This window comes from Tachypleus tridentatus, chromosome 11, assembly GCF_004210375.1.
Source record: "Tachypleus tridentatus isolate NWPU-2018 chromosome 11, ASM421037v1, whole genome shotgun sequence".
Taxonomy (NCBI): Eukaryota; Metazoa; Arthropoda; class Merostomata; order Xiphosura; family Limulidae; genus Tachypleus; species Tachypleus tridentatus.
In genome coordinates this window covers 85,932,180-85,947,753 of record NC_134835.1, presented here as the reverse complement: position 1 = coordinate 85,947,753, position 15,574 = coordinate 85,932,180, and the positions used below count along the sequence as shown (strand labels likewise).

The 15,574-nt window shown below is 34.4% G+C and overlaps 1 protein-coding gene across 14 annotated transcripts in view; it reads left to right on the top strand.

Moving 5' to 3' along the window:
- Nucleotides 1–15,574, top strand: part of LOC143232672 (transcription factor 12-like) — a 100,891-nt gene that overhangs the window by 60,796 nt on the left and 24,521 nt on the right. For 13 of the 14 annotated variants that reach the window (XM_076468380.1, XM_076468378.1, XM_076468373.1 and 10 more), the window contains one exon: nucleotides 12,201–12,285. In XM_076468380.1, coding sequence (XP_076324495.1) covers nucleotides 12,201–12,285 — 85 coding nt within the window. Of the gene's footprint in view, nucleotides 1–4,611; nucleotides 5,186–12,200; nucleotides 12,286–15,574 lie in introns of those variants that run through there. The other variant, XM_076468382.1, reaches the window with a different exon arrangement.

The following is a 15,574-nucleotide window of genomic DNA, read 5'->3' as shown; positions in this document are numbered from 1 at the left end:
AATAGTTGTGTGGGTGGATTGTAACGTAGCTAGTTTTGGTGTGAGTGTGTATCCGTAAAGTTCATGTACTGATACACTATACAAATTTTAGATATACTTACACATATAAATGTTTATTCTTATCAGTATCCTTCTTTTGGCAGTACAGTCTTAAGAGAGTAAGATAGATGTAAAACAGTGACAAGAACATGTAATTCTACAGTATTTGTACTGAATAAAGCCTACCGTGAATAGCCTTTGAATTGTAACCGGGTTGAATATAGTTTTGTTTTGTTTTTAAATCAGTGCTTTCAGTGACAAAATATTCATACTAGTTACCGAGTTTTAAATATAGATTATATAAACAGATAATAAAATATTTTATAAACATGTAAAATAGGCACTAATTAAATAAGTAGTTCCATCGTGTGTTTCTATATTTAAAACAATAAATGTTTGTATTAATTAGCATATCGCTCACGCGTATATGTTAGTTAATCAAGAGACATTGTGATGTTCTGCACTCTGGTCGTTCCTTGTTCCGCGGAAGCTCCGTATGAATTGCGCTTCTAAGAATAAAAATTATTTCGATATATAGCCGCCATCTAGTGTGCAAATTCACCACTGTGAAAGTAAGTGCTGTAAATAAAAACGATAAAAAGTTGTTTGTTGAGTAGCAACGCGTTTGAACATGTGCAGATTACATGCTTTCTGATAATTAACTAAAATACAATCACTGACATGTATATTTGAGACCTTAATGTCTTCGTTATATTTGGAATTTAGCGCGGTTCAGTAGTTAACGTACGGGATTGTTGATCTGGGATTCATTAGTTTGCCCTCTGCATTTTGGGGGCGTGGGTGCGTTAAAAGCGTGACGGTCAAATCCCAGTAATAAATTGAAATAGCTCGTGTGTTGTCAAGCTGCCTTCCCTCTAGTCCTTTACTTCAAAATTAGCGATGGCTAGCGCAGATAGCTCTGGAGTAACTTTGGGTGAAACTTAAGAAACAACGTAGTTATGCATGCTATTGTTTATACTGGGATACAAAGTTTTGGCAATACGTAGCTAGAAACTAACTTGTGATTTTGCAGTTTTGGATATATTCGCCATTTCTTTGTTCATGTATTACCGGTTAGCTGGAATTAGTAGTAGTTTTTTTAGAAGATTGGAATATAAATAATGTTGATGTACGTGCGTATCTATGTAAATTATATATACCAATACGTAACACGAGTTTTATATGTGTGTAAGTATGTTTTATGTATACATTAATTCAAATTTGTTTGACGTATAAGATTTCTTATCAGTTAATACAAGTTGCATATAAGAATGGCAGTCAAGACCCATTATTCTGTCTAACAAGAATAGACCGAAAGTTCGTGGTGGACGGTGTTGATTAACTGCGTTCCCTATATTTAGTCTGTCACTTTTAAATTAGGGAAGGCTAGTCCAGATAGCGATCGAGCAGCTTTGGACGAAATTTATCAACTAAAAATATCAGTGAACTTTGTATTTATTATACAAACGTCATGTTGTTTATATACAGTGTATAAAAAAGTAAACTGTATCGTTGTCTTAGCGGTGTCTTGACGTCATAGTGTGTTGTGATGTTCAGCTAATTTCAATGAAATTTGATAGAGAAACTTTGGTGGACTTCCCCAAAGTTCGAATTTAAATTGACAAGCATTCGGACGATAGGTTAGAGTTTTGCAACATTTCGGTATTTACTGTACAAGAAGCCGATGTCGGAAGAAAGTGACGTTTGATGCTGTGCGAAGCATGTGTACCTTCGTTATTACGCTAAAACAATTAATGGTACATAAATGCAGTGTTGTTTTCATAGATCATTCGCTTTTCTAATACAAACTTTGGTAGTTATTCTGGTGACGAAATTAGTTTAAATTGTTACACTTGTATAATACCTGTATATATGTAATGTGTCAGCTTTCTCATACTTAACAGTTACTCATTTCGCAGAATTTTGATTAAATAAACCTACATTATCGAGTTGTTGTTGTTTTTTTTATCTATATTCTTAACTAAAATAACTAAAGCGTTAGGCTGTGTAAGGACTTGAAGACTTCCCTGCAGTTAAATCTATTTAATCTTGTAGTCCACAAGTGCAGCACATGCTTATAAACTTTAAGAGCAGTGACGGTGATTAGTTTGCACATAGCTTATAATGTATGTTTTGTCCTTAAGGTTTTACGTAAAAGATATATGTTACTTACTCGTAAAACAACTATAACCCATTAGCAAACTTGCTTAAAGGTTAATTCGTGTCTACAGTGTAATACAATTCTCTCTTAAATGGGATTAGAAACAATTCTGTATTAAACCAAAAACAAAATGCCCAAGTTTAAATTGTACATCGCCTTGCTTTTATTTTTAGAAATTTCGTGACTATACTTGTAGAGAAATTAGGAATTAAAAGTTCAGTCGCAAGCTACTCACACAGGAAATACGCAGGAGAGACTGAAAGGGTTTTTCTTTTATCTAAGATTGATGCATCTTGTTATAAGAGTCAACAAATTCAAAATAATGTTAAATTCTAATGAAATTTTTTTTTGAATCTCCAGCTTGCGTGTTGTTGAGCACGTGCTAACACATTTACCATTACACAGAATAATTTCGGGATGCACGAAAGCGAAAAACAAAAAGAGAAAAAAGGAACGTGAACAAAGTGTGCTACCGGAGTACGTAATACAGAAAAGAGAAAGACAATTTGGTTGCAGGTCGAAGCAGGCAACCGGTTGTCGATTTTGTGAGGCTGCCTGTTTGTACTGTAGTTTGTATCGATTGGAGAGAAGCGCGCTTCACGGAGAGCATTAGCTTACTAAACAGCTTGTCTCATGGCTTATCGGCAGAATTCTCAGTCGAAAGGGGATTGGCTATGAACGCAATTATTGATGGTGTCTCGTGTGTATAGCTTCATTTACGATAATCACAGGTTTACCAGTTTTGTTTTTCCTTGAGCTTGATTGTTAAGAATGTATATGTACTTTATTCTGTCACTGTTTATTGGGCTTCAAGTAAAACAGTCTTATGTGGAACATGCATATTGTTGTAGTAAACAGCACTTAACATACATATAATGTGAAAAAAATAATTAACTACACAGCAGAAAATTCAAACAAAAATTCTCCAAATCTTTATGGGCACAAGATTTACTAAGTAAATATCTGTAGTAATTTTAATACTGTTTTATTTGTAACATTTTATTTGTCAAAAGTATCGAATCCGTCATTTTACCTATTTGTAATAGAAGCGGAATATCTTATTTCGTGGTAAGTGGTATTGGCGTAAGAAAAACAGGAATGTCACGTATTTGAAACGTCTCTCAAATTGTACTAGCATAATGTGAATAAGTCAAAAATAATCTTTAAAATATTGTTTAATCTCCTTGTATAAGCATTAGTATCGACCTTAGCGTTTTACTATGCAGTCAGCCGAAATAAAAGGAAACTATAGTTCTTCAGTGAATTCTATACATTTCTCCATCAGTAACTTCTTAAGTGTTTATATATCCGTATTGAGGCCCAGCATGGCCGGGTGGTTAAGGCACTCGACTTGTAATCCGAGGGTCGAGGGTTCGAATCCCCGTCACACCAAACATGCTCGCCCATTCAGCCGTGGGGGCGATATAATGTGACGATCAATCCCACTATTCGTTGATAGCAGAGTAGCCCAAGAGTTGGTGGTGGGTGGTGATGACAAGCTGCTTTCCCTCTAACCTTACCTGAAGCGCTCCTATTATTTGTATTTCATGATATTTTGTTGTACACAGCAAACAATTTAGTTAACGTTCTGTATGTTGTTGTACGTACAATACAGTATTTGTTATTCTGTTAAGTTATTGAATAATATTTTAAAGCGTTTTTATTGATTCTCAGACAAATTTTATTCATTTACGGTTCTGTACGTTCCCATATGTCTGAAATAAGTGCATATCTTTGTGTTATGTGAACGGAAAAGTAATTTTTTACCTAATTTCGGTTACTTATCACGAGACTTTGTCTTCAACATGTGTAACTTGTGGGGCCTGTGAATTTGATTTTTTTTTTCTCACTAAATTTATATCAGTGTAAGTGCTGGCAATTCTTTTCAAGTTTTGATATAAATCAATAAAAATAACTTCAAAATGTTCCTTTTGGAAATAATCATTAAATTACTTGCATACGTATTTCTATTCCACAGACGCTATTTGGTAGTGATATAGTAAGTGGTCCAAGAAAACACCAGATAGGGTCTCAAATATAGTTTTATGGGGAATTCGAACATTGACCCTTCTTAAATGGATGTGTAATCATTGAAACACAAACTGAGTTATTGTTTTGTGGTACCGTTCACTACGTCCTGTTCCATGGAAATAATTACATGAAGGAAACGAAATTATAAATCTTTGCTTCAGTAGTAACACTTTGTAACTACCGACTATGACAGGCATATTGGCACCATCTGTTTAGGGAGAGGAGTTATGCGAGTCGGCGGAAGCAGAAGGGTCATGGGGAATGTCAGCTGTCACGGGTCACCAGCCAATGGATGAGCCTACTTTTCCCTCGTGATTCTCGGGACGAAGGAGCGAGCATGTGACTCTGGTGTTCGGCTTGCGCTGTGTAGCATCTCGGCTCCTGGTGGTGAAAGTTATCAGAAAACTTGAAGAAATATATTGACAACTGATAGTCATCGTTGCATATATTCAGTCACAATTTTTGCATGTACGTATACTTCACGCGCCTGTTCAGTTTAGAAGTTTCTTTTATCAAACAGTGTAGCTCTCCTATTGGCTGAGAGTGATATATAAATATATATATCTATAAAACAAGATTCTTCTAGATGTGTGATGAAAGCGTAACATAGCTTAGATATTCTTCTTTTCTACATTTCTGTGTAAAACACATGAAATGGTGCCACGGTTTCTATCGTGGTTAGTGTAGGGAGAACACGTGACTTGTAAGTGGTGAATAGCGTGCTAAGATTTGTATTCGACGATTTCTTACCAGCTTTGTACTTTTCGTTTTTATCTCCGATCTTCGAATGACTTTTTCATTTATGAGAATGCAGTAGTACTCCTTCAGATGAAGTGACCGCTCCATGTGAATAGCATTGTCTCTGTTGCTGCTAAGTAGAACATGTTCTATGCTCCACATTACTATTCTCCATATGCACCTTATATTCCTGGTAAAAGAACGTTACATCATAGGGTGAGGAAATTCATTAAATCTCGACAGTAAATTTGTTGTCTGTTAAATATTTATCTAACAAGCTAGTTAATGGTAGTTTTATAGTACTTGTACACTGTGTTTTATGCATGTGACATACAGGATGTTACATGTTGCACTCTGCATGTAAACATTTACTGTGGAAGATTAAATTTGCATTTCATATATAGTTTGAGACTTCAGTGCAAGCGTTATTGTTTTTCTTCATATGTGTGTATATACATTACTGTTTCTAAATTGAATAAATCTGGTGTGTGAAAAAACGTATTCGGTTAGAACTGTGTTTGGAAAAACTTTATGTCAAGGTAGTAGAATTATTCGATATGTATAAATTAATATTCAAGACAAGTTTAGATTTTCAAGATTGATAGCGTTAAATGCTTCAAAAGCACAAACAATTGAAGTTTTAAACAATATTTTTATCAAGCTTGGAAAATGTAAACAACAGATACTGGGTGACCCGTAAGTCCCTACCCATCCATGTATTATTATGTTATTTTCAATTACGCATGTATTTTAAATTTGTTTCTTTTTTTCAGATAAATATGGCCGATGTAAATCCATTCACACATGAAGAGTGTATTGTGACATAATATTATGCAGCGAGAATGAGGGTCAGCACACAGATACACTGGATACATAAGAAATATGGATGAGTAGGGACTTACGGGCCACCCTGTAGATAATATAATACAAAGTAGGCCCGGCATGGCCAGGTAGTTAAGGCACTTCACTCGCAATCCGAGGGCCGCGGGTTCGAATTCCCGTCACACCAAACATGTTCGCCCCTTCAGCCGTGGGGACGTTATAATGAACGATCAATCCCACTATTCGTTGGTAAAAGAGTATCCCAAGAGTTGGTGGTGGGTGGTAATGACTAGCTGCCTTCTCTCTGGTCTTACACTGCAAAATTAAGGACGGCTAGCGCAGATAGCTCTCGTGTAGCTTTACGTGAAGTTTAAAGTAAACCAAATCGAGGGTCACGGGTTAGAATCCCCGTCGCACCAAACATGCTCGCCCTTTCAGCTGTGGGGGTGTTATTCAAAACAAAACAAGCACATAATAGTTGAAAATATAAATTAGAAAAGTTAAAATTATTGATTTTCAGCAAACAATAACATTTAATTATATCAGTATTGTTGAACAACTTTATTTAAATTCTACTTATTTCTATCAGAACTGATAACAGTGTAAACATAATAAACTGCTGCATGCTATTGATAATCAGTAACACACAGACTAAGAAATATGTTTTTGTTTTTTACTGGAAACATGTTACTTTCTTCTTCTGCCTCATTTTGGTTTGTTCATTCTCTTGCACACCTGGTTTTTTCTGTCTTCACGTTGAACTTCTGTCTTTTATGTTTCTTTCAGAAATCCATGCCGAACAGATATTTTTCTTTCTCACCTTGCTCCTGTTTCTATTGTATCAGATTATAGCCTTCCATAACCATAGGAGATCTTGTAGCTGACATATCGTCTGAACTTAGAACGGCGGCCGCTATAACCGCTCACTCCAGTTATTTTCTAATGTGTTAGAGTACTGTAATCTTCTAATTATATAGAGACTGACCAAAAGTTGGCTGTTTTTTCACCTTTCAGCTCATACTGATGTTCCTTAAACCTAGCTTCATATCGTTATATTTCACGATTATTAAGGTTTTCAAAAGTACATTTTATTGCGAGGTTCCCCTCTTATCATGAACCACTCGCCGAGTAGCGCAGTATTTTCCAAGTTAATTATGTAAAGATAAAAAAGAAACTCCAGATAAAACTTACTGTCGGCGATTTATTCGTAAAAATTATTCGTTCTGTTTCTTATATTGTTCTTTTTTACCGTAATTTGGATTGTGATATATTTACGATGCACAGTTTCATTTATTTTTCTAACTAATCCTGTTTCATCAAGGTAACTGTTACATACTTACCCTTACATTTGACATCTTTAGAGTTTCGGTTAATAACTTTGTTGTTGTTTTTTTACCTGAACTACATAAAAGTATGTTTAAAACCCACGCTTTCCTGTGTTAATTGAAATAAAGTTTAACTCAAGCCTGTCGTATAGACGCCTTTTTTGTAAATTTCTATTTTCGTGAATCTTATCGTTTTTCTTAAGTCCGTAATAGTGTAACATATTCCGTAGTTTTTGATAAAAGAATAAAGTAAGTTGATTTTGAACAGTTTGGACGTAAGATGAAATATCTCTATAATTATAGTTACTCTATAATTGTTATCACTAGAGGGCAGTAATCCGTTTGTTTTTCCAATTTCCCGCAAAGCTAGGTATACGACTGATATCTGCGCTAGCTGTCTTTAATTTATCAGTGTAAGATTAGAGGGAAGGCAGCTAGTCATCACCACCCACCGCTAACTTTTAGAGTACTCTTTTACCAACGAATAATGGAATTGACCGTAACATTATATCACCCTCACGGTTGAAAAGGTAAGCATATTTGGTGTGACGGGGATTCGACCCTCATATTACAAGTCAAGTGTCCTAATCACCGGGCCAATGGCAATAATCCCTGTGTTATGTGTGGTAGTGGAGCTGCACTCGTTCCTGCTCTGGCTTATGACCTATGTTCTCTTAGTTATATAATTATGTTAAGTAGAAATATTTGTTGATTCTACTAAATATCTAAGTAGATGCTTATAGTATTTAGGTATAAAACCACTATATCACTATCAAATACACTTGCATTATAATCGCATTTAAAAAACAACAACATTAAAATCTATATCAGCACTTCGAAACGTCGTTCCGAACATGTTATTGGTGGATCGGATTCTCACAGGTTCTAAACATGGGTAATTGACAGATAAAATAGTTTGCCTATACGTTTATTGATATGAACGTATCCGTTTGGTTAAACAAAAAAGTATTGCGTTGGGCGTATAAAGCCACTGCTTGTTTTATATTCAAGCAGAAAGCTTAAGACACTGACTTCTGCCCCCCCACCCACCCCACAGTAGTTTAGTAATAATAATTCTGTCAGGTTTCGATATCCGTGATGGACAGAGCACACATACCTCTTTCTGTGGCTTTGTGTTTAACAACGACCGAATCAAAAACATCAAATCTTAAATAATTTTATTAATTATTTTTATTGTTCGTATATGATGTGTCAGAATATACAGGGTGTTCGGAAAGCACAGTGACTTTCCGAACACCCTGTACGATGTTATTCTCGTAAGTTTTAGTGGATTTCTCTTAAAACAGATTTATTTTTATATTTTTAACTGTTGTCTCAGCTCATTAGCAAAATAATCCTTTGTTGGTCGTTTCGTAGGGCCAAAGTTAACTTGGAAAATAAAATTTCTTGTCATTAAGTTTCTTGTTGATGTTTTATAGCAGAAGAAAGTTGTGTGCGTGGAAGAGGAGGCATCATGAGTAAGTGTTGTCTCCGTTTCTGTACACTATCTGTACCTCAAGAAAAGTGATAATCTAATGTAACAGGTGGAGTTTCCATGATGTCATATGTACGTTTATTAACGCCCACAAATCAGAACGGGCCAGAAGTATATTATATGTATATTTGTAGTGGAATTTTCGTAGCGAACTAACTTTACAATGTTGATTTGGTGGCTCTGTAAAGTGTTGTTTCGTATAGGAAGCGAGTTAACTTTTTTCGCGCCTTTTTTTTCTTCCTTAGTCTTGTGGGATTTTAGCGCTCTTAGTTAACATTCAGATAAACTACACGTATGTATTTGGGACTTACGACCAGAGGCGTAGATCCTGGGGGTATGGTGCATACAATCATCCCCCCCCCTACAGTTTGGTCTGTTGAATTGTTTTATTGCATCACAGGCCTACAAATTGTGTGTTTGTTCTTGTGATTCTCGTGTTCTTACCAATCGAATTACATAATTAAGCCTAGATGTAGGCTTTTTCTGTAGCCGAAATGTACATCTTAAAAAAGACGTGCTTTTAAGCTTTTCGATCTAAGCGATAGTTTGTAAGTATCAGTCAGTAGGCTTAAATATACATGCAAGTATCGTGGCAACAAGATTACTCTGTGACTGCATGTTTACAGCTTTAAGGTTCACGTAATCAGAGATTACCAATTTGCAAATTGAACAGTCCACATAAGTGGTTGCAAAAATCATCCACCCCCCACCCCACCCCCCATCGGGTGTACAAAATCTACGCCCCTGCAAGTTACGATTAAATACTATTAAAACCATGAGACGATTCTCTCATTATGTCGATACGTACATCAGGCATAGATTATGGTTAGCGTGTCTGATTGCTTGTTACAATGTTCAATTTGAGTTGCGATATTCCACTGAATACCACCCGCACGTTCAGTTGTGGGGTGTTATAACTCTTACACTCAGTTACAGCGTAAGGTTACGATTGTCCGTACAGACGACATATTCTGCTGGCTGATTTCACTGCATCTTGTCAGGAGTTCTAAATTAAGGGTGACTATACTTCAATCTTGAAGTTTCTTATCTGGCTGTTTAGCGTAAATGTGGCATAAAATATTGTTCCTGTTTACAATATAAATATGCTTATATGCGAGTCAGTACCTTTATCAAATTTCATATACGAGTATTTATATTTGATACATAACTTTAAATAAACGTTATAATACTGACGTGTTAATATTCTCTCTGTCGCTGGAAGAAGGACTCGATATTTTATCTCCTCAAATAAAATTTTCGCCCGTTTTATAGCCTCATCTGGTACTTTTTACTTTACGCTATGACTAAGGAATAAGTCATTCAGTTTTCATTACGTAGCTGATGTAAAATTAGATCCAGTGTAACAATTATTACATTACTGCATGAAACGAATGTGATTATAAACCCTCAAAACTTTGTTATAGGGTTCTGTTTTCAAAAGTTTGCATATTGTAAATTGGAACGAAAAACGTCATCGCTACTACCACCACTTTTAACAATTATAAATTTTATTAACGTCGTTTCATTTCGTATTTACTTTTTATTTAACAGACAGCTAGGAAAACCAAATCAGCAGCAATAATAATTCATTGCTGGTAATTACAAGACATCAAGTAAAGCTAATATTCTTAAGTAGCAGTACTTCTCTTGACTTCGATGTTTATATATACTCACTATTATAGAGTGCTTATCACAATGAGGCATTTTGAAATACGTCATGTTGGTAATACCATGTGCAACAAATACTCTTTAATACCCTGCGCTTTTTCAGCTGTGTGGGAGTTATAACCGTGACAGTCAGGCTCTCTGCTCGATCAAGAGTAGCTGTGAAATGGCGGTTGGGGGGAAGTAGTTGCTCTCCCGCTAGTTAATTCTAAATTAGGGTTAGTTACGTATGAAATTTTGAGACAATTTCAAGTCTCGTGTTTCTATTAAACTTAACAGTTAAGCGACAGATTAAACTTACTAATAATTAGCCAGTAGTAATTAAACGTCACGCAACTTGACATGTAAACATTGCTAGATACACGTGATGAGAAATTCAGACGAGTTAAATCATCCCTATTAGAACGAGAACAAAGTTAAAAGTTTTTCGCTTATGAAGAGAGGAAGAAGAGGATTCGTGACTTAATCGAGAACTAATGGGTTTTCTTGAACGGAAATGCTGGCATATATATATATATCTGTTGAGTTGGACAAGGAAGGGTGTGACCGTCTCTTTGCTACACGGTGAAGATCGCTCAAAACTGAAGCTACGTGTGGTTTGTCGCGCAGACATTCGAAGCTGGTACCAATAAATTAGTCTACAGATTCACTGGCTTACTATTAAAGTATCGTTATCACTCCGCGGGAAGCTGGTTCTTGAAGAACTTTTCTTTTGTTGTTAGGCACAGCTCTCCGATGGGCATCAGTGTGTCGTTTTCTCTTCCCTGGAAACCACGTAATTTACCCGTTTCTTAGATGGCTACCGTGAACCAGATAAAGCCATTACGTTCAACACGTCGGATCATTTAGCGGAGTCGGTGCATCACGATTCGCCTATCAGCATTTGAGTCAGGGGCTTTAGACTTGCTGTTTATACGCTAGTAAATGGATTGTCAATATCTGTACTGTATTTTCACTGTGGATTGTCAATATCTGTACTGTATTTTCACTGTGGATTGTCAATATCTGTACTGTATTTTCACTGTCATTGCAATTGCTGCTTTACTAGTTTTGAGAATTCAATATGTTTGCTGTTTTATATCCGTTTTTGTTGTATTTTTACCATTTTTTGAAAGTTAAGAAACTATTTAAACACCAGAATAAAAATAGCTAATGACAAATTTTAGAATTACGGTAATAATAGCTTAGGAAATATATTATTGTTTGTCTTATTAGTAATTTCATGGACTACCTTAAAAACATTAAGTTATAGTAAGTGATTAGAACTTGTGATAAATGGCAGGCTACTTTAAATTACATGCAGTGAAAGTTTCCTTATTCTGACAAGATAGGATATAATTAATAGTTTTCTTCATTTGTTTTATTAAATTATAAGTTTCTAAGGTTTAGATATGTAAACTTTGGTTTTATTTACTTTCCATACGTGGTGAATGTTTTTTATAAATGTTAGTCATGTTAGTAATTCCATAAGTTAACTGTTGAGATCACAAGTTGTAACATTGAAACATATATGACAGAAAACTCTTATTAAAACTCAAAGTTGCTAATTCCAAGTAACATGGTATTTCATCCACTTAAGTGGTTATGTGGTTAATTACTTCTTAACTGGTGTTTGATTCATTGTTAATGACTGTTCATGGTTGTGTTAGATGTATATATTGTTATGTTTAATTTCATGTTACTTACTCACTGCTCCCAGTTGAATCAGTCTTGTAATATTTAACTGCTTAACTCTTCCACAAAAATTTTAAACTAGAAACGAGCTTGATGAACCTTTGAGTATCTGCCATACAGCAGCCTAGGTTGTGGAACTGTCATCACCTGGAGCCCTGGAAACTTAGTGAGGTTTATTTAATATAAATTTCATTCCAAAATAGTTTACTTAATAATTACATAAAGATGTTTTGTTTTGTTTTTAACCTAGCAATATGAAGGAGCAGGATGTGAAGAAGACATACCTAGGTATACCTCACCTAAGTCAGGTCTTTGTGGAGATTCATATTTTATGGGTAAAGACACTTTGGATTACAAATTTTCAGTGAAGTTTTCTTTGTTTGTTTTTTTCAGTGCAATTTGTCAACAGTATCTTTCTAAGTTTGTATGATGAAATGTATCTTAAAACTGTGTATAAAAAATCTATTAACTCCTGAACTATTGTTTGTATATTAGTAAATCCTCTCCCTTAAGTACAGAACTTAAAAATATCTCTTAATCATGATATTTACCTCTTATTATATTATTAATATGCTCACTAATTTTTTGTTTAAATACTTGCTTACTTGTGAAGTTTAAAGTTACACAAAGGACTATCTGTGCTGTGTCTACCATGGGTATTGAAACCTAATTTCTAGTAGTTTAATTCACACTGAAATATCATTGAACTACTGGAACACTTGAAACAACAAAGAATTCAACTTTTCAGAGATTTATACCTTTTGAATAAAGTTTTTCATTCCTATATCTGACTAAAATAATAAAATATCCCTCATAGTCTGCTCCAGTTGTCCAAATAGTATAGGTATATTGTTTTTCTGTTCATTGTAAAATATATACAGCAGTTCACATGTGTTTTACTTTGAATTCAGTGTTGGTTTAATGTAGATGCACCAAAGAAATCTAGTATGTATGTTATGTTTCATGAATGATTTAAAGAAGGTTACACATCATGTGTTTGTTACTTGATTAGTATAGAACTCATATTAGTATTTTGTAGGATTTTGTTTCTCTCTATGTCTTAGAAATATATAGAGCATTGATTGGTGTAGGCACAGCTTACTTACTAAAAGAAGAAAATGTCTTTGTCTAAATACAATCATGTTACTAGATACTATCCAAACAGCAAAGTAAAAAAAAAAAAATGTGTATATTATAATACATGGATGATTAATGAAATCAACATGGAACCATCTTGGCTGTCCCATCCTCTAAACGAAGCAAAGATTATTTTATATATAAAGCTTTTAAATCCAGCCCTTATCATTAATATATTTGCCAAGTTTTCTCTTAAAACTCACTTAAATTTACTGTCTACATAATATTTGAAAGCAGCCTATTCCAAAATCAAATCACCTTGTAGAAAAATAAAACTGTCTTAACTGAAAGTAACTTCTGCCAAAATTTATACTTCTGTCCCTTTGTCCTATTATTTTTACTGTTAAGTGTGAAAAAAAGATGACACATTAACACTATCAGTTCCTCTCACAATCATAAACAGCCCCATCACATCTCCTGTAACTTCTCTTTTTTGAAAAGAAAACACTTTGAGAGTTTTCAATCTCTCCCCTTATGACAACCCCTCCATTCTAGGCACCATTCTGTTGACCCTCTTCAGAACCCTTTCCAACAATTCATTGTCCTTTTTAAGGTAAGGAGTCCAAGACTGAACATATTTCTCCAAATGTGGCCTAACCAGTGACCTGTATAATGAAATTATAAACTCTTCAAACTTGTATTCAGTATTACTCTAGATACAATGTAAAATCTTATTTGCCCTACCATTAACAACAGCATGCTGCTTAGATGGCTTAAGAAACTGATCAACCAAGATCTCTTTCTTTCGTGACACTGGTAAGGTTATTTCTATCGAAATTGTAATAAGCCATCTGCCATTTATTTGCCCAACTCACCTAAATGATGTAAATCCATTTGTAAATTAGCAGCATCCTCTTCACAGCTAGCAACACCCAAGACCTTAATATCATCTGTAGACTTAAGTAATTTATTTACTATTTCTTCATCTATGTTAGTAACGTAATTCAGAAATAACAATGGTCCTGAGGTACTCCACATATGACATTAATTCAATTTGACTGAACTCCATTTGTAACAACCCTCTGCTTTCTTCCACTCATCCACCCTTTTATCCATTTTGCTAACTTATCCCCAGATACACCAAATATATACCAATACCCTCACCTACATAAACAGTTTCCTTTTCAAAATTTTCCATTAGTAAAACCATGTTTATTGCCCACTAAAATTTAAAGCTTTCTTAAATGGCTTTGTAAAGCAACTTTTATCAAACATTACAAAACTTTACTCACAACTGTTGTAAGACTAATAGGCCTATAATTGCTAGGATAATTTTTATTACCTCCCTTGAAAAGAGAAATGGCATTAGCTAACTTCCAATCCTCTGGTATCTCCACAATATTTAAGGACTTACAAAAAATAGTTGCAAGTGGCTAATATATACAATCTTCAGAACCTTTGGGGAAATATTATCTGGCTCAGGAACCTTATTGTTATTTCAGTTTTTTCTTAACCAGCTCAGAATTATTGTAGTAATCTTGTTTCCATCTGTCAGTTGTTCAAGATGTGGAATACTGCTTAAATCTTTGTCAGAAAAACTGAAGACAAAACAAAATTTAATAACCCAGCCATCTCATAATCATCATATAAGTGCTTTCCTTTCTCATCCATCAAAGGTACTACTGCCCCCATCCTAACATTTTGTTCACTTGTATTTAAAAAGAAATCCATACTGTTTTGGTACATTTTTAGCCAACCTTTTCTCATACATCTGTTTTGATGTTCTAATTTCCCATTTTACCTACATTCTTAATCTTCTAAATCACCCATTATTCCAGTCAATTTAAATATCTTAAATTTGTCTTTAACATTTTTCTACATCCAGTCAGTGTCTCCAAATAATTCAACTGCCCAATTCACAACAGATAATTATTGTTGCATCCCTTCAAAATTTGCCTTTTTGAAACTTGTAAGCAAAACATCACTATTTCCGATCTCTGTATGCAGCAACACGAACCTAAAAGATCGAAGATCATTTGCACCCAAATATTCCTCAATTTCCATCTTGTTAACCACTTTTACATTTGAAGTTAACAATAAATTTAAAATAGCTTTGGTTCTAGTAGGTTTCTTAACTAATTGGTGAAGAAAGCCATCCTGAACAACTTCAAAAAAAACCTTCCTCTCTTATAATTTTACTTGAGCATTTCCCAATCTGTATACTTGAAATTAAAATCACCCATAATTGAGACTTCATTAACAGCTCAAATCTTAATCTCATTGTAAAATTTCTTGCTAAGTTCATTAGTATCATTTGACAGTCTGTAGTAAATTCCCACAAAAGTCTTTCAACTCTATATTCACTAATAGAACCCCAAATGTATTAAAATTCTTTGCTATTATATTTAATACTCTATCTCTATTGTAAAGTACTTTTGAGTACTGTTCAAGTCAAAAATGAAATTGCTAAATGAAACTGTGGAGAATGTTTTCTATGTGTGGATTATCTCCAATCAACAAAAAAAACTGCAATTTTTTTTATGAATC